The sequence below is a fragment of the Musa acuminata genome, chromosome BXJ3-1 (assembly GCF_036884655.1).
Source record: "Musa acuminata AAA Group cultivar baxijiao chromosome BXJ3-1, Cavendish_Baxijiao_AAA, whole genome shotgun sequence".
In the NCBI taxonomy this organism is placed as follows: Eukaryota; Viridiplantae; Streptophyta; class Magnoliopsida; order Zingiberales; family Musaceae; genus Musa; species Musa acuminata.
Window position 1 is genome coordinate 38354264 of NC_088349.1, and position 18537 is coordinate 38372800.

Genomic DNA, 18537 nt, shown 5'->3' on the forward strand with positions numbered 1-18537 from the left:
TCCTATTTTACTAATAGAGAGCATGTTAGGACTATAGTGAACAAATAGCGCATAACGGTAGTGGAAGAAGACAATCATCATTTGCAGAGGAAAGTGTTGATCTAATCAATGTCACTAGAGGCAGGAGATTCGGGCCAGACCAAAAGTTCCTTTTGATTCTGCTGTGGCAAGGAAGATGATGTAGCGCTTGCAGCACCTATGCTTTCCAATCGTCTTTGCTCTAAGGCAAGTACTCTGATACCATGAAAAACTAGAGTGTGATTCAAAAGTTGATGAGAAGTTTATTGATATGATTCTTGTTTATATATGTTAGGAGAGAGGATTTTTCTCAATAAAGCAACGAGATTTTATCGTGTAATTGAGGAAATCTTATCTGCTATCACTAATATTATTTTATAATATTTTTATAAGATTGATCAGCTTGAGGTTGTCACCTCATGGATATTGATAATAAATCAAATTAGATGTTTTTGTTCCTCGATCTATCAATTCAAAATGTTGCACCTTAAAATATGAATTCTATATTAAGAAAATGCAGGTTAAGATAGGTTATTTATCTACTCAGTCTGGCGGCATCACTAGCATTTCTTGTATATGATGACACAAATATTCACTGAATTTATTCATCACTTCCCCTGCCATTCATCAAAACCTCTGCAGAAACTAGACTTGCGATAAGATATACCGATAACAAGTGCACAACCTCTCTTCTCCTGACTTCCACTTCAAGACTAATCAACAATTTGTACTTTACGGCGACAGAAGAATTGATGCGTATCAGCAACCTTTAACTTGGTGTGCACCTCAAGGGGCTTATCACGGACAGTCCATCTCTCCCACATGCTAAAAGCCTAACAAAGCTAATGCTCAAAGCCTCGATAGTGCAGCCAACTACAGTTCAAATTTCAAACGTCATTATCTTTTCTCCCATTCCCATCAGTACATGTCCATATTATATCATACTTTGGACGACGTGATTATGCTCTCTCAACATCTGATCATTCCTTGTAACATACCCACGCACGCTATGTCAAATAAATACGAGTTTGCAGGACATGACCACATCCTCCCTCCCTCTTCTTCGGCGTCTTATTGTTCTGCTCCTTCAAGAAGACCACTTAGCAACCACCTCCGGGATTCTAGGTGGAGCTACCGTAATGGACTTCATGAGCGATTGATAAGTCTTCCACAAGCAAAACCACCACCAACTCCTTCCCTTCTTAAACCTTTCTATCTATGTGACACTCGCATATTGGCCACATATGGCTCTGTGTCGTGTAGCTTTCTATCTTCTTCTCTCCATCCTACTTGCAGAGACAACACTGTGTTATCCTTCTCAGGTATAATTTCTACCATGCTTGTAAGCTTCACGCATGTGAACCTTGGCACCGATGGCCCTTCTCTTCTTTATGGCTGGCCTTTTCAGGTCTATGTAGTTTACATGGGCAGCAAAGGGAGTCGGAGTTCAGATGATATTTTGAAGCAGAATCACCAAATGCTCACCGCCGTTCATGGTGGAAGGTAGGCTGGTTCCTGGTGACGTAGTCCGTTTTGTATAGTTGATATGTGGCTGAGAGAATGGTTGACGATCAACAGCATGGAGGAAGCGCAAGCCTCCAATGTTTACACCTATAGCAATGGATTCAGAGGATTTGCTGCTAGACTGAGTAAAGAGCAGGCTTCACAAATGGCTGGTACTTCCTTCTTGCTGATGCTAACGGATGCACGACTCTTGCTGTGGTTATTAGAATCTACTCCTTTGGTTGATCTGATGCTGGTTTTTTGGCGATCCAGACATGCCCGGGGTGGTATCGGTGCTCCCAAACCTGAAGAGAAACTTGCATACAACTCGCTCCTGGGATTTCATTGGCCTCGGAACCAACGAGGAGATGGAGATCCCAGGATTTTCCACCAAGAACCAAGAGAATGTCATCATCGGATTCATTGATACAGGTGAGGTGGGCTTACCATGTCGCAAAAAGGAACGATCGATCCTCGATGTGATCTTACAGAGTGGACTGAGAATTACAAGCTAAAGCTTATGTTACTGATCTCATTCGATTGAGTTCTTCTCAGGCATATGGCCAGAATCGCTTAGTTTCAGTGATGCTGGGATGCCGGCAGTTCCTTCCAGATGGAAAGGGCGATGCCAAACCGGAGAATCATTTACACGGTCTTCCTGCAACAGGTATCAACATCAGCTATTCATTGAATTCGGTGGTTTTCTTTGTATTTGCCTTCATCTACTTGCTCCTCACAGGAAAGTAATTGGAGCGAGGTACTATCTAAATGGATACGAAGCAGAGGAGGGAAGCCATGGAGACCAACTGAAGGCAGACAAGACCGTAAAGTTCAAGTCACCGAGGGACAGCTCGGGCCACGGCAGCCACACAGCCTCCATAGCTGCCGGTCGGTACGTGAGCGACATGAACTACAATGGCTTGGGCGCCGGAGGAGCTCGCGGAGGCGCTCCGATGTCGAGGATTGCAGTCTACAAGACCTGTTGGGACTCGGGTTGCTACGATGCAGATTTACTAGCAGCATTCGATGATGCGATCAGAGATGGAGTGGACATAATCTCTGTATCCTTAGGCCCCGGTGCTCCTCAAGGAGATTACTTCGACGACGCAATCTCCATAGGCTCATTCCACGCTACCAGCCATGGAATTGTGGTGGTTTCTTCTGCTGGAAATGTTGGAAGTCGAGGCTCTGCTACTAATCTTGCGCCATGGATGCTCACCGTTGCCGCCAGCTCAACAGACAGAGAATTCGCCTCATCTATTTTGCTAGGAAATGGGAAGAAGTTTGTGGTAAATCAACTGCTGCTCCCTAGTATTTCTCCTAAAAGACTATAAATACTTTGAGATAATTTTTGCTATGAACAGGGCGAAAGCTTGAGTTCTTCCAACATGAACAGATCAGCCAGGATCATCTCGGCCTCGGAAGTCAATGGGGGATACTTCACTCCTTACCAGTCAAGGTGAGGAATGGAGGAGTAAGTTGAGACTGATTCTTTAATGGAACCTGAGCTTGCACTGATCTGCTCATTTCTCCTCCGTAGCTTCTGCTTGGACAGCTCCTTGAACAAAACCAAGGCCAGAGGAAAAATCCTCATCTGTCGCCACTCTGGTAGTGCGTCTGAATCCAGGATCGAAAAGAGTCTGGTTGTCAAGAAAGCCGGAGGCGTTGGGATGATCATGATCGACGAAACAGAGGATGATGTGGCCATTCCATTTGTGATTCCTGCAGCTACCGTGGGGAATGAAGCTGGCATTAAGATCTTGTCGTATGCTAACCACACCAGGTTTGGCGATCGTTAAGTCTGGATTTATAACTGAGTTCATCATGTACCATCCACATCTCAACATTCTTGTGCTCATAGGAAACCAAGAGCGATTATTATGCCCGCAAAGGCCGTATTAGGATCAAGGTTGGCCCCTCGAGTCGCAGCATTCTCTTCCAAAGGTCCCAATTCATTGACAGCGGAGATCTTGAAGGTCTGTAGCACCGGTGACAGGTTTCTTCGGCCTCTTGTGTTTGAAGTCTAATTGTGAGTTTTGCAGCCTGATATCGCAGCTCCTGGATTGAACATCTTAGCAGCCTGGTCACCTGCAGTCAATGAGATGAAGTACAACATTCTCTCTGGAACTTCCATGTCTTGTCCCCATGCAACTGGGCTGGTGGCCTTGATCAAAGCTGTGTACCCAACATGGACACCATCGGCAATCAAATCTGCCATAATGACCACAGGTTACCATGCTTGTTTCAGCTTCTATTTAGCGTAAAGAACACAACAAGTTCGAGGCCCATATGTTATATTTTATCACCAGAAACCGCAGGATCTTAGACTGACGAAACGAAGCCATGTTCTGCCTGTAAACCGCAGTATCTGACATCTTGTAGTGATTTGCAGCAAGCGTGACGGATAAGAATGGTGGCGCAATTACAGCAGACCCCAAAGGAAGGCCAGCAAATCCTTTTGATTACGGCGCAGGCTTCCCCGATCCCTCAAGGTTGCTCGATCCTGGTCTCGTCTATGACGCACAACCCCCTGACTACAGAGCATTCCTCTGCTCCGTGGGATACGACGACAAGTCGCTGCAGCTCATAACAGGGGACGGCAGCGTCTGCAGTGGACCTCGACCGTCAGCTTCCGACCTGAACTATCCCTCGATCACTGTTCCAGACCTCAAGGGCAGCTCGCACATCACCCGGACCGTGACCAACGTGGGGAAACCCGGCGCTGTGTACCGAGTTCAGGTGTCCCCGCCCACTGGCATCAATGTGACTGTGGTTCCAAACATTCTAACTTTCACAAGCTATGGCCAGAAGTTGAACTTCACAGTGACGTTCAGAGCCACCTACCCGTCCAAGGATTATGTGTTCGGATACATTTCATGGAGAACACACGAGATTCGAGTGACCAGCCCTTTGGCTGTCAGAGCGTCGTCCTCTGACATTGGCTTGCTGTGATAAGACCATTCCATTCATCCGTAAACAAAAGAAGAAATCGTTTGTGTTGAGAGAAGAGAGTCTCCTGCATGGAATCTTCGTTCCACACACACATACGACGTATAGGACGCTCGCTCCATTAATCTGGGGCGTTGGAGGGCCGTGCAAAGATACTGTGCATGCACGCCATGGCCCCCTCTACGCTTGCTACTGTCTACTATTCGACATGAACCGATGGAATTGATGTGCTACCCAACTAGGGGAGTTGTATCGGAATTATTGCGGTGCAGTAGGCTCATCCTACCCACGACTCCATTATGGTGGTTCATCTACTCTCCGGTCTCATGGATATACAACTGGAACCGGTTCGATCGTGCATCACCACCGTTTCTTTTACTTCTAGTGTTGGTCCTCTTGCTTCTGAGTCGGTGTCCTTTATTCGAATCTACTCGTCAAGGGTTAATTGGCTGCTCGTGGATTACATATCGGAAGGTGGAGGGAATACACGCCTCACGTACAAGAGTGTGGTCCGATAGAATATAAAGAAGAATTATTTTATATACGAACAAATACTAACCGGTCATAACATGCAGCGAAATTAAATGGAAATCATAATCAAATATGATATCAAACTTTATGTAAAAAATCACTCCAACGTGAAGAGTAAAAATCATAAGACAAACTAGAGATAATCTATTATAATAATAATAAAAATATAAATCTCAAAATCTTTTGCTTAAAACTCAAACAACAATCTCAAAAGAATAACTGAGATATAAGGATTACATAACTGTACACAATATCCAAATTCTCCTCAAGTAATCACAGTAATAATCTACTATAAATATGATCTAACCTAAGATGAGAACACTGCAAAACGGTCTCTCTACGTTGTCCTTGTTTTCTTCCCTTTGCGTCTCTTGTTTTTCTACCGTTTTCTCTTTCTTTTGAATTAAATTGCTACTACAGTTTACGTCATTTTGAGTCTTTTGCCCAAAACTCAACCAACAATCTCAAGAGAATAATTGAGATATAAGAATTACATAATTGTACACAATATCCAAATTCTCCTCAAGTAATCACAGTAATAATCTACTGTAAATATGATCTAACCTGAAAGAACACTACAAAATGGTCTCTCTGTATTGTTCTTGTCATCTTCCATTTCCTTCTCTTATTTTTCTCTCTTCCTTTTTGAATCAAGTTGCTACTACAGTTTTCTGCTTTGTTACTATAGTTTTTCTCCTCTAAATTTCGCAGCCCCACTCTCCCCTAATTAGATCTAGGGTTAGATTAAAGGGGAGGTGGATTATAGATTGTTAAAGCTGACTCTGGGTTGAACTTATGAGTTGTTAGCCTAATATGTCTTGTCTTTCAAAGAAGCCTCTTGTTTTAGCTTCTTCTTTTCGGAACCTATCATAACCTGATTTGATGATGCTTATGGAAACTTGAGATCGTGTATTTTACTACTAAGTCCAGACGACGGTTGCATCCACCAAATCTTGCAAATAATTGAGATAAAGATCTCAAAGTTAGGGCGTCAGAGACTTGTTAGTTCCACCTAATCTGTATTTTCTATGTGATCATACGTGATTTTTAAGCTTTAAATCAATCGCTCAACCATAAACCCAAAGCACTGACAGAGGTATGTCGAGTGTCATTGTCGAGACTGTGTCAACCTACTACACCAACGACGTTTAGACATGACAATATCCATCATAATATCTTGATCCACGGAGGGAATGTCCGAGTGAGGATACTGTGTTCTGTATCTCTTATCGATTAAATGAGAGTTTTGTGTTATCTACCGCAGCGACACTTCAAATCATGCATCAATTGCCTTTGGGCTGTTGAGCCGACAAAGCCTTCCACGCTTCGTTGTTTGAGACATCGATATTTTAGTAGTAGTAGTAGTAGTACTTATTTTGGGACGATAAGACATAAAAAGAATCCCACGTTAAAGGAAGTAGCCGAGGGGTCATGTGATGTCCCCCGGCATAACTTACTTTACCTGTTCCTTTCACCGATCTCTAATTAAGATATATGTGACATCATTATTCACATTTCAATTGGACTTTGTGGGTATTCTAAGACCCTTTCATGCGTCCGATGGGGTCATTGCCATTTTGACGTGGGTGCATGATTCTGACGAACCACGGTTGGTGGCATGGACGAAGGTGGATGTGGGCCCCGACGTCCTTCCCTCTCTTTCCCCCAACTCCCCTCTTTTCTTAATTAGAGGCCAGCGATGAGCCAGCCAAGAGGAGAGAGAGAAGCCGGGGAGCATGTGGGCCCAGTCGATCGAGGGGACGAGGGGGTTCCTCGTAGATTTCCTCTTGGTACCCAGACCTCAGATGGGAGTGAGTGGGCCCAACCACATCATACGATCCCACCCACCGGCTATGCCTCAGAACTCAACCCTCCTAAGCAAGAAACGAAGGCTGTGGGTGTTGGGGACGCGGACACAACACTGCGAGTAAAATGCCGTATGCTTCCGGTGCCAAAACTTTCTTTCTTCTTAGTCTTCTCTCGAGCATTTCTTTTGGTAAAGAAGCCTTCTCAGGAATATTTTCCACGGCTTTTCACGACTCCCTTCTTGTCCTACATATCGTCTTCTTTCCCTTTGCATCTCTCACCATGCTGTCACCCGTCCCAATGCTGTTCCTTGCTGTCTTAACTTTGATGTTCGACGAAACTCTCTTAGGCCCACATGCAGAAGTTCGACGAAACTACCTGAAACTCAAGTTAGAAAAGCTTCAAAGCGTAGTCTCCGTCTGTTTCCATGTCTTTTGAACTTTACATAATCTTTAATGGATGATGATAATGTCAGGCGAGAGAGATGGACGGATGAGCTTCTAATTCTCGTTTAGAATCGGAGACATCCGAACTCAGTTCCAAAAGCTCATCTTATACAACACAACACAACACTACGCTATGCTGTTGTTGCAGCAACCAGCTGCAACCTCTCTCTCTCTCTCTCTCTCTCTCTCGTGCTCCGGCTAATCCGCACCTGAGGGCTTGCGTTAAGCATACACGTAGAGACTTCTAAAAGCCTTCTCGTGGTACGTACTTTTCGCCTGTGTGTTCACTTGGATCACATGCGACGTATTCTTTAAGTTGATGCGACTCCCAAAGCGTGCGGGAGGCGAGTAGCTCTCCCCATGAGCAATTCTGCGTCTGTGTCGGCAGATCCGTGAGAACTCTCCAAGGCGATGAAACGAGAGAGTTACTCCCATGGTGAAGGCTTCAGTGAAACTTTGCGCCATCACTCATCAGATATATTTATGCAGCAGGAATATTTAGTGGCCCATGGCATTGATTCTTCGGCTGTCCGATTACTATAACCTAATTGACTTCGTCGTATTCGATACACGCGTATTTTGTAATCGACTTCGTCCCATTCACTATATGAGAACTTCAAGGAGGTAATGCGTCAGGTTTTAAATGCTTCTGCAGCCGCTCGTGTCGCCAATTACCTTAGTCTATCTGGTCAAAGTAAAATTTCCAGGAATTAACGGTGTCGGTGCGACCATCCAGCGGGTCAAATTAGGTCAACATGGAGACCTCACTCGTTGCGCCGACCCCATCATAAACGGGTCGGATTAATTTGTCGTATACTCGACATTCATCGAACCACTACGCTAGCCTGACTCCACCGTGGATAATGCACCCAACACATCGAGATCGATGTGCTGTTGATCCAATCGAGAAGGGCATTCTGGTAATCTCCAACGTCTACCAGTTGATTTCTGCTGCTCTGTTGCTTATATATGTAAATGATAGAACATGACATCACCATCTCACCAGCTTGCACTCTCTCTTCCCTGTCCTTCCTTCCGGAGCAGGACGGGTTAGGGCTCATGTTTCAGCTACTTCTTTAAACTAATCAATGGCGTCCTGAAGGAAACAACCTGCTCCTTACGCTTTTGCCCCCGTCTCCTCATCATATCATAGCCACCGCTGCTTTCTCGCCTGTTGTTGGCCTCCGAAAGTGATATGGGATGGTTAGCAGTGGTGCCATCGAGTTCAGTTATTTATTGCGCACTTCCTTTTTCTTGATGCTTTTCTATGGGGTAGGTCGTCTTCACATTCAGAGATTTTATTGTCTGGATGCCTGTTAACAGTATCGATGATTCGTCTGATCCATGTGTGGTGATTTGCGCCAGACTTACCGATCGCTGTCTCAAGTGTCATCTCCCACCCCTGCCCTTGTTTTCTTCCGTGGCTCTCTGCCCAGAGATTCAAGCGCTTGTTTCTCTGATTTCGTATGAACAGCTATCGTTGGGCAGCGTTCGGCCTCTTTAGGTGAGGATTGTCGTTCTCCGTTCCTTCCTACCCGTGAGTGTGTATTCATGTCCCTTGGTTTCTCCTCCTGCTGCCGCTTTGAGGCTTCTTTTTCTTTTGTTTCCTTTCTTGGGAGAAAATGTGAGCAAAGATCATCTGTTTTGTTTGTTTGTTTGAAGAATCTGGAACAAGTACTTGAAATCACGCTACTTATATTATGAATGGTTATTGATGACGGTGTTATATCTGGTGGATGGTAGTTTGCTTGATTCTATTGTCCGTGCTGATTTCCTTTTTTTTATGGGTAGTTTCTTTTTGTAGGAGGAGGTTGACGAGCCTTCTAAGAATCTCAAGTTCTGAACTATGTTTACTGCTAATGTTCAGGGTTCTAAAATGTTGAGACATATGAATACCGAGAGATCAGTTGTTTTTGTTCTCCTTTAAATGGATACGCCCCGTGTCGGTCGTTATTCAGCCTATTCTGCCAGGGAGAGGCATTCTCGGAGGTAAATTATTTATCAAGATGCTCCATTTAGACTTTCACATTGTTTAGAGATCGAATTCGACTTTTGTTTTATATTCAATCTATGTTGTTAAATTTCTTGACTTAAACGAATCAAGTTTAAATGAATCCATCATGCTGCGAAAAATCTGATTGGTGTATACTTATCGTTCTGCGAAACGTTGGCCATCCTTTTTCTCCTTTTTTGAGCAATAATGAACCCATCAAGTTTTATTCCTATAACATGAGAAGATGGCAACACAAGGTAGCAACTGCGAGGAAAATTCAGATATTTTGATAGCATACATATCTTGGTCGCTATGAAGGAGACCTTTTCAAAGTTGAAAAATGAAAAACCAAACTCAAATAAATGGTATAACAGGTTATGGGCGAGCAGGAAGAATAGATGTGGTTCAAATTGAGACTCCACAGAAGAATTTTTGCAGGCTTTCATATACATGCTTTTTTCTTGATCAAATAGTAGCAGGACCTCATTCATTTCATGCAACTGTAACTTCAAATGAATATATATAAGTCCTATTGTGTCAGAACTAAAAAAGGCATTAATGAAGGATCAGTGTGTTATTATAAATTCTTTATTGTCACTGTACAATTTGTAACTATAAGACTAACAGTAGGAGGCTGAGGCAACAATGCAAATTAGTATTTGCTGATGTTACTGCTAATAGGAAAAGTGCTCTGCTTTGGTGCCAGATATTGTTGAACAATGGAAAGAGCTGTATGTTGGCTTAGAAATATTGTTAATTTCATTAATCTGGTTGATTTATATGAGAAAGTTTACCAATTCCATCTTTTGTTGCTCACCAAAGAGAGAAAATTTTCAAACTATACCAAGTTAATGGAATCTGATACATCTTTATACTTTTAACCTTCTACTCTTTAAACTGTTTAGAGGAGTCCTTTTTATATCCAGCAGGCTTTCTTTAGTGCTGCTTGCTGCTTTTGCAGTTGTAACTAAACTTTGGACTACTGATCTGAACATATGATTTGTATTTCCAAGTTCTTGATTGGCATTCAATGCTAGTCAAAGTTGCTTCATGCAAAACATAATATGCATGCACAAATAAGTACCTATTTAGTTCTCTATTTCTTCTAGATAAACATTGGCCAAATAATGCACATGATGGTAAGATCATTATTTGCACTGTTTTGGCTTCTCTCTGGAGTAAAAATTAGTTGATATATTTATTCTTTCTTGCTCAACCTTTTTTTGCTTTATGAGTAATGTAGGGTCTTTCAATTAATTGATTAGTTATTTGTACAATTGCATGTAGTTAACAGGGATATTTACTTTTTATTTTATAATAATTTGCCTTTTCACTTTATTCTAGTTCCATGGTGTTGGTTATTTCCCATACAAATGGATTCTGCAATTAATTTTTCCGAGGACAAACTGTCTGCACCTTATATTTTACATTGAATGCAGAAATTAATATGAGTAATAGCCCTTTCCATTTCATTGCTCTCAAGCTTGTTTCAAACCTTGGCACCAAAAAAAGAAAAAAAACCTTGGCACAACAAAACTAGTAAAAATGCTCCTAATTTACTCAGGCAAAAAATATGGCATCTTGTTAAGAATTTACTTACTGGAAGCAAATATATTAAATTGGAATTTCCATCTACTACCTATAACTTGACATGTCTCTAATTTGCTGCAATAAAAGCAGTTCTATCTCTATGTTTGAAAACCTAAAATGTTCTATACTTTTGTTTAAAGGTGTTTAAGTATAGTTAAGATCTCTTTTTACATTCAAATATTCTACATTGTTGCTTGTGGTAATGGTAAAATTTATGAACCTTCTTACATCCATTTTTCTTTTGTGGTCAAATTTTAGTGTTTCTGGAGTCTGTGAAGATATATTAAATATATCACCTCGGCTTTCCTACCATGGTCCTGTAAGTAATCCAATACGAACATCATATGACCATATCATCTTTTCAGTTGCTAGTTTCTTGTATATATTTCTGTTTTATGTATCAGCATATGTTCTCTGGATATATACACTGTTACAATCATTTTATTTTATGTTCGCATAATGCCATAATCTCTGTTTTTAAAGTTTTTTTATATACACAACTTAATTTTCTTGTGTACAATTTAATGTCCCTTTGCTTGAACAACCATTCTAATGCAAGGGAAAAGCAAGAGAGTTGCATTACAAGACTATAAGTCAGTAGATTTGATGAAAAAGGATATAATATCATCTGTGGTTGTTACCACGAAAGACCTGAATGATGGGAAATTATTTATATCATCTTATCCCTAGTGACTGGGGATAAGAGATAATGTAACAAAAAAAATATTCAGTCTCCAAGCAAGTGCAACTCCTTGACTTATCCAACTTGTACAATCAAGAAATCTATGTTTTTTTTCTAAGAATAAAAATTTTCTTCTATGCTTTTGTTAATATTGTCATCAGAGGAATCAACTTCCTGAAAGAAAAGGCATCAGAAACAGCAATTCATATCATAAGCCTCACTGGAAATTCATTTTTGTCTAGGTAACAATATTAAGTTTTTTTGGCAAGGTACCATCGAATCATTTCTAGGAAGGGACAAGAAGTAGCTCTTAGTTTTCTTCTGTACCACATACAATGACACTACAGATAACACTCCCTAAAGTTATCTTTTATCTGGTTTGAAGGGCAAACTTGAAGGGAGAGGTTGTGCACAAGGGTTATAACAAGAATAAAGAATGGAAAGAGCTGTGCCAAAGCAATCAGAAAGGAGGATACAAACATAAGTACAAAGGCAAAGGATAAGAAGACATGGAACCCTTTGTTCAAGTATCTCATCAAGCTTAGGATTGAGAAGTAGTAAGAAATTTATTGGATAAAGTTAAATGCAACTACAACAATTTAGAATAGTTCCAAGTTATCGGAAATTTACAGAATAAACCAGCAGGTTGAAATGGGGTCTAAGCTGTGCTAGGCACTGTATTGGCCATCATTTTGGCACTGAGTTCATGAACAAGTACTCTCCAAGATGCAAGGAATCTGCCTCTGCATCAATGGTATAGTTTTCACCTCATTATGACGTTGTGAGCTTTATTTATCTCCTCGTATTGTCCAGAGAAAAACAAATATGAGTAGAAAAGAACATAAATATAATGAAGGAAATCTGAAGGAAAAAAAAATTATGAAAGTTCTCTTAAAATATGACTATCGATCCAAAGTTAAAGCTACAGTTAAAGTAATCATAGGCCATCATTTAAACCATGAACCATATGAAAAAGTCACAGTTAAGTAGCAATTGAGCCACTTTAATTTTTAGAATATTTGAATTTTTTTAGACACAAAGCATGTGATAGATGATCATGGCAAAAAGGATGAGCTTTTTGGATGTCCACTACCTTCATACCATAGAATATGGACAAAGTATCTAACCAGCTGACTTGACACATTGTCAGCAAGATCTGATGGGAGGCACTTCTTTTTCTTCTTGTCACTTACAAAGCTCTTTTTTTCCCAAGTTGGGAGATCAGGATGCAAGTCATGGAAGCAGCCTCTCTCTATTTAGAGGTACGAATGCGTACATTAACCCTTCCCAGACCCCGCATTGGTGGGAGACTCGTGCATTGCATTGAGTACAACTTTTTTTTATCACTTGATACAAGGATTTCCCAATTGATGTGCTATTCAAGGATAGAAAGCTTTCCACATGGGGCAGATCAATAGAGATTCAGTTATATGATGTGAACATTTAATTACTTCAAATGCTTCTCATTTAATCTTATTTTGCTATATTGATTCGTTATCATGCAGGCTACTCACTTTGATAGAAGACCAGATTATGGGAAATCTTTCAGCTTTCAAGAGGTGACATCGGGTCGTATCTCCACCACATCTTCTGCTTCAAGTGAAACTCCACTCACAAAGGTTGTTCTAATCGTTGCTTAACTGTCAGATGTCTTAGAAATGTACAGGTTATTCAAAGAAGATAATCATGTACCCTGAACTTTCACCATTTCTGATATTCTATGTGTCCAGCTGTATATGAAGAGTAACACATCTAGAGGTTATTTCCTGTTTATCTCAAAGGGAAAGATGATACCATATTTTAACCAGTTGCTTTATTCTGTGAGCATAACTACAAGTGATATGAAAATTTGCTAGTCACCAGTGCATAAAAAAGTAGAGAAGAGGATTTTGTGAATTGTATAACCCTCCTCAGTCGATCAATATTACAATATTTTTTTTCATGATTTTTATTACTTTTGGTCATTGGGCATGTTTTTTATATCCTGCAACTAACAGTAACCGTTTTAATTAGAACAGCAGACATGTGACTTGATTCCAGGTAGCTTTTTCTATGAATAGGGTTCAAGTCCATAAGACAGGTTAACTTCTATCTTAACTTGATGTGGAAAACCTAGGTTTCAGCAGGTAACGTGTTCCAGGATAAGCCTATTTTGACTTGATCTATTGAGTGTAAGGGGATCTGGAAAGAAGATCAGCTCAGGTTTGGTCAAATATTTAAAGATTTTAAGGGCATCTCATGGTACATATGGAAGGCATGAGAAAAGAAGTCTGAACTGGCATGGATACCCTGACCAATCTGAAGCAGTTCATTTGCTGCTGTTTTTGTTCCCTTTTCTTTTGAAAAAAAGTGCTGTTTTTGTGGTTATGGTGATGTTTATTAACATATTCTCTGATACAAATCGTCTTGGAATAACTTATATTCTTATTATGTTGGATCAATGTTACACGCGGTACTGTGTAAACATCACGGGACTTTTTTGTAAATGAATATAACAAACAGAATTTTTATCATCAATGTGCTTTGTTATCTATGACTTTACTGGTAAGGACTTTGATAGATCATTGCAGGGTTGTGGCTTGAATGTCACTTTCGCCACTTACTCTTTCCGAAGAAAAAGAAAAAAAAGAAGTGTTTTCTTATGCATGACAACAAATATGCACAGAAAAATGGTTTCTTGACATTGTTGACTAACATGTGACTTTTCTGCATGTTGTGCACAGTCTGCTGCAGAGTTGGTCAGAGAGATTTCTACCCTTGAGCTGGAAGTCATACATTTGGAACGACATCTGCTTTCGCTATACCGCACAGCTTTTGACCAATATCTAGTTAGCTCCCCTACTTCAGTGTGCTATACCTCCAAACCTACTGCACAATGCACTGCAGGAAGCATGGGGCATGATGATGAACTACAGAAAGCACATGAAAAGAATGATGCTACCAATCCAGATGTATTATTTGACAAAGCATATTTATCTAAAAGCTTCAAGAGAATCGAGGAAGACCCTTTCAATTTCAGGCATACTGAACAATCTCATGTGTGTTACCCTAATATAGTAACAGTATGTGTTAGTTTCACTATTTACATTTAAGCTAATCTATCTTCATGAATCATTTGCACATATTTTTATTATAGAAATTCTAATATGGTTATCGTGTATAATTTGTTTCAAGCCATTAGATTCTTAAAAACTTTGTAAAACTTGCCATCATTGAGTTTATGAATTAGCTAGTTTGTTGGCATAGGGATATGCTGATAACATTTTTCCATGGCACAACACTATGTATATCATGCTCATCGGCACACCCTCATTTGCTGGTCGACACAGATAAAAAAATATAAAAGACAACTTTACCCCCACATTGGATGTGGGAGAAGAATTGAATAGGTTATAAGGCTAGCATAGTCTACTACTATCAATTTAAACCTAAGCATTTTTTTTGTTGATTAGGCACATCAAGTATCACATCCTTGATTTCTACCTTTGACTGTTTTCAGGGTTTTTATGTAAGAAATATAAACAAAATATATTCCATGTTAACACACATATCTGCAAACTATCTGTAGATTATGCAATCAGAAGTGCCGGAAAACTTTTTTCTAATTTGTGTTGCATTGCAGGGTAAAACCCGTTATATTTCTGGACATCGCTGTCTAGCAGATCATCTTGGTGCATCAATCGCAGATCATGTACCTGAGATATGCAGTAAACTTTCCGAAGACATTGTCAAATGCATTTCTGCTATCTACTGCAAACTTGCAAGTCCACCTCAAATTGTGGAACTATTGGATTCACCTACACCATCAATGTCATCTTCAAGCACATTTTCTCCACAGGACCCTGGTGATAATTGGAGCCCTAAGTTGCACTGTGAAACTACAGCAAGACCCTCTCGATATGAATCCTATAAAGATAAAAACAGTCCTTACAGTGGTATGATTGAAGTTCCACAGATATGTATAGACAGTGAAAGATTTAAGTATGCCTCTAACAAGTTGAGTATCTTCAGGTAATCTATTACCTTGGACAACACCAAAGTTTTGCAAACTGTTGCTGCACCATTCTATGTTTCATATATGTAGCCTTCAAGCTACAACATCATATTTTAATGAAGTTAGTATAATTACATACACAAGATAACTATAGGCACTCTTTGATTTCTTAACACAATGGGAAAGAGGGAAAACAAATATCTCATTAAAGATCAAACTGTACCAATTTTGTCATACAGAATCTTCATCATAACGAGTTGCTTGTTTCTACTCGAATGAGTTGCTCAAAGTTTGTCTTTGCCTGAACTGTAGCTTATTAAACGTCAAAGAAAGTAGTTTTTTCTTATACATGTTAAGAATTAAAATGAGAAAACAAATGTCTATGTTTTTAATGACATTGTATGCCCCTTAGATCTCTAATTCGATGCCTAGAGACAATGGACCCAAGAAAGATGGAACATGAAGAGCAACTGGCTTTCTGGATCAACATTCACAATGCATTGGTGATGCATGTATGTTTATAAGCTTGATTCTGGAGATGAATTAGTCCGGTTCTTTTTTATGAATTTTTTATAATTCATATCATAATGTTAATGCGTTCTGTATTCTGAGATATCCTAGGCGTTTTTAGCATATGGGCTTCGCGAGAATCACATCAAAAGCACATACTCAATACTGAAGGTATGCATTTACACTTCTTGCAGATACATCTCCTAGTACATAATCCCTAATTTTTTAGATAAATGTATTTCAGGCAGCTTACAATGTCGGCGGACATTCAGTAAATGCTTATACTATTCAGAGTTCTATTCTTGGATGTCAACCCCATCGTCCATCTTTGGTATATTTCTCATCTTTATAATCCTTTCTTTATAGTTAAGGGTGGTACACATTCAAAGTCTAGTTTGGGTGTATTTTGCTTTTGTTTCATATGACAGGTTAGCATCCTGTCCAGTTCCTTATATTTGCTATTATTGATTAATGAATACATGGGATATGAATATGTGTTCCTCAGTCAATTTCTTAAATTTAGTTGCATAAAATGTTGCTGAACTTTTCATCTGGAATTTTAGGAGTTAGATTAAGCAAATGAAAAATCAAAAGGCATGAACTACCCTGAAACTCTTCCATTTTGCGAGGCCTTGAAATAGGTTTACGAGTATATGTTCAGACAAACTCATATAATACACCATTAGATGTTTTAGCTAACAATGATTGTTCATTTGAGACTACTGGCTGTAATAATTGTAGCAATTTTAACTACTCATGCTATACTAATCCTAGATAGTTAGGTATGAATGCTACCAACAAATGGACATCAAAAACCTGCGTTAGAGCTTTTGCCCATTTCTCATCATATTGACTACCTCATCAGTCCTCACACTCCGGTTCAGTTGCCAAATGTATATATAGTTCATTATGGTCTACCAATTAAGGATGTACTCTGGCTACCTAACAGCTTCCAAGTTATTGTCTATGGCTGTCATTGCCAAGAAACTGCCCGCGGGATGTGAAATTAAACATCATGCTGAGAACATGTCTCCTCAGCTTTCATAGATGATGTCATCAGGATTTTGGATTAAGAGCCATAAAGCTGAAAAAAGTGTTATTATAGGTTGCTCAGATGACAAAAATGTTCTGATGCAATATTTGTCACAGCGATAATAAGATCATCGGGATACTTTTAGGTCATGGCTTCATGCTGTGGCAATGGTGGTACTTGAGTATTTCATACTTACTAATACTTAATGTATTTATGCAGCATCTGAGCAAACTATTTGCCACAAAGCTATCATCAGGGAAAGATAAACACCCATACGCCCTTGACAGTTTGGAGCCGCTTGTTCATTTTGCTCTTTGTTCAGGATCATCCTCAGACCCTGCTGTAAGTTTGCACGGAAACTTCCCGAAATAATCTTATGTCGAGGTTTGTTTAAACTGAATGTTATGATAAATATGATTAATCTTCTTTTTCTTCTGCAGCTTCGAGCCTATACTGCCAAGAGTATCTATCAGGACCTGGAGGTTGCAAAAGCTGAATTCATTCAAGCTAATGTATCTGTCGTAAAAGAAACCAAGATCATCCTGCCAAAGATCTTGCAATACTATGCAAAAGATGCATGTCTAGAACTTGTTGACCTTCTCAAGATGGTCTACGACTACATTCCAGAGGCCCAGCGGAAGTCCATCCAGACATGCAGCAAAAGGAGGCCCGACAAGTACGTGGAATGGTCTCCGTACAAGTCATCCTTCAGGTATCTTGTGCATACAGATTTGGCGAAGCAATAGGTTGGTGTTATCTACCGACGATAGAAGCCCAAATAATACGCTTGATGTGTGATGTAATCCTCCATCATAAAAGAGGTCGTGAGCAACATGGCTACTGTTGTGTGGAAGTACATGGTTGGTGTAGATGAACTGTGGGTGGCTAAGCGCTGTGTGCTTGGCATGGACAGAGTGCTGGAGGAGGTTCCACTCCATCGTCCTCAGGTGCCAACAAGAACAAGGTGTTGTGCGGCGCACGCGGCGCATCGCATTGTGCAGTCTTTCGTTGTCTAAGCCTCTCCATTGCTTCTTTCAAGCAAGTAATGGAAAATGGTCAAACAACAGTAGAAAGTGGGATTTTATTGACTTGTATATACCTGTGTCATCTGGACTCACGACAGTAAAATTATCTTTACATTTATATCTTGGTGAGGGAAAAGAAGCACATGAAATTAGAAATACCAAAGGAAGTTTGATGGCATCGGCACGATGCGATGCTAATAGCTGGGAGTTCCTCATTGGACGTTGATCATCTGTCCACATGAGCATGGATGAAGTTGATCATATTTGTTTTCTACTATCATAGTTCCAATCGTGCATGGGAGAATATTGGTAGGATTTTGACGTGCTCAAGAGACCAATGGAGATTTGAGTTTGGTTCTTGGCGTGAGTTCCTCGCATGAGGCTCGTAATACAGATATGAGCATCGGAAATGTACCAGTTTGAGATTGAGCTATATGAGCTTGGGGATAGAGAAAAA

The 18537-nt window shown here is 40.1% G+C and overlaps 2 protein-coding genes across 6 annotated transcripts; both read left to right on the forward strand.

Moving 5' to 3' along the window:
• The first annotated feature begins 1079 nt into the window (after nt 1-1079).
• On the forward strand, nt 1080-4700 carry LOC104000267 (subtilisin-like serine-protease S). Its single transcript, XM_009422274.3, has 11 exons — nt 1080-1340; nt 1427-1521; nt 1597-1694; nt 1795-1953; nt 2077-2188; nt 2261-2810; nt 2886-2980; nt 3062-3304; nt 3383-3497; nt 3564-3750; nt 3914-4700. Exons 1-11 carry the CDS (start codon nt 1263-1265, stop codon nt 4471-4473), a joined length of 2292 nt encoding a protein of 763 aa, XP_009420549.2. The 5' UTR covers nt 1080-1262; the 3' UTR covers nt 4474-4700.
• Nucleotides 4701-8264: 3564 nt separating this feature from the next.
• Nucleotides 8265-18198, forward strand: LOC104000224 (uncharacterized). Of its 5 annotated transcripts, XM_065137107.1 has the most exons (13): nt 8265-8525; nt 8619-8757; nt 9045-9242; nt 11095-11155; nt 11904-12272; nt 13024-13137; nt 14242-14580; nt 15141-15529; nt 15925-16024; nt 16134-16193; nt 16267-16353; nt 17275-17397; nt 17496-18198. In XM_065137107.1, the coding sequence occupies exons 5-13, from the start codon at nt 12225-12227 to the stop codon at nt 17799-17801; spliced, it is 1566 nt and encodes a 521-aa protein (XP_064993179.1). In that variant the 5' UTR covers nt 8265-8525; nt 8619-8757; nt 9045-9242; nt 11095-11155; nt 11904-12224; the 3' UTR covers nt 17802-18198. The 5 variants fall into 5 exon arrangements, with proteins under 5 accessions (XP_064993179.1, XP_009420491.2, XP_009420523.2 ...); XM_009422216.3 differs by lacking the exon at nt 11904-12272; XM_009422248.3 differs by lacking the exon at nt 11904-12272 and having other exon boundaries at nt 14242-14556.
• Nucleotides 18199-18537: the final 339 nt, after the last annotated feature.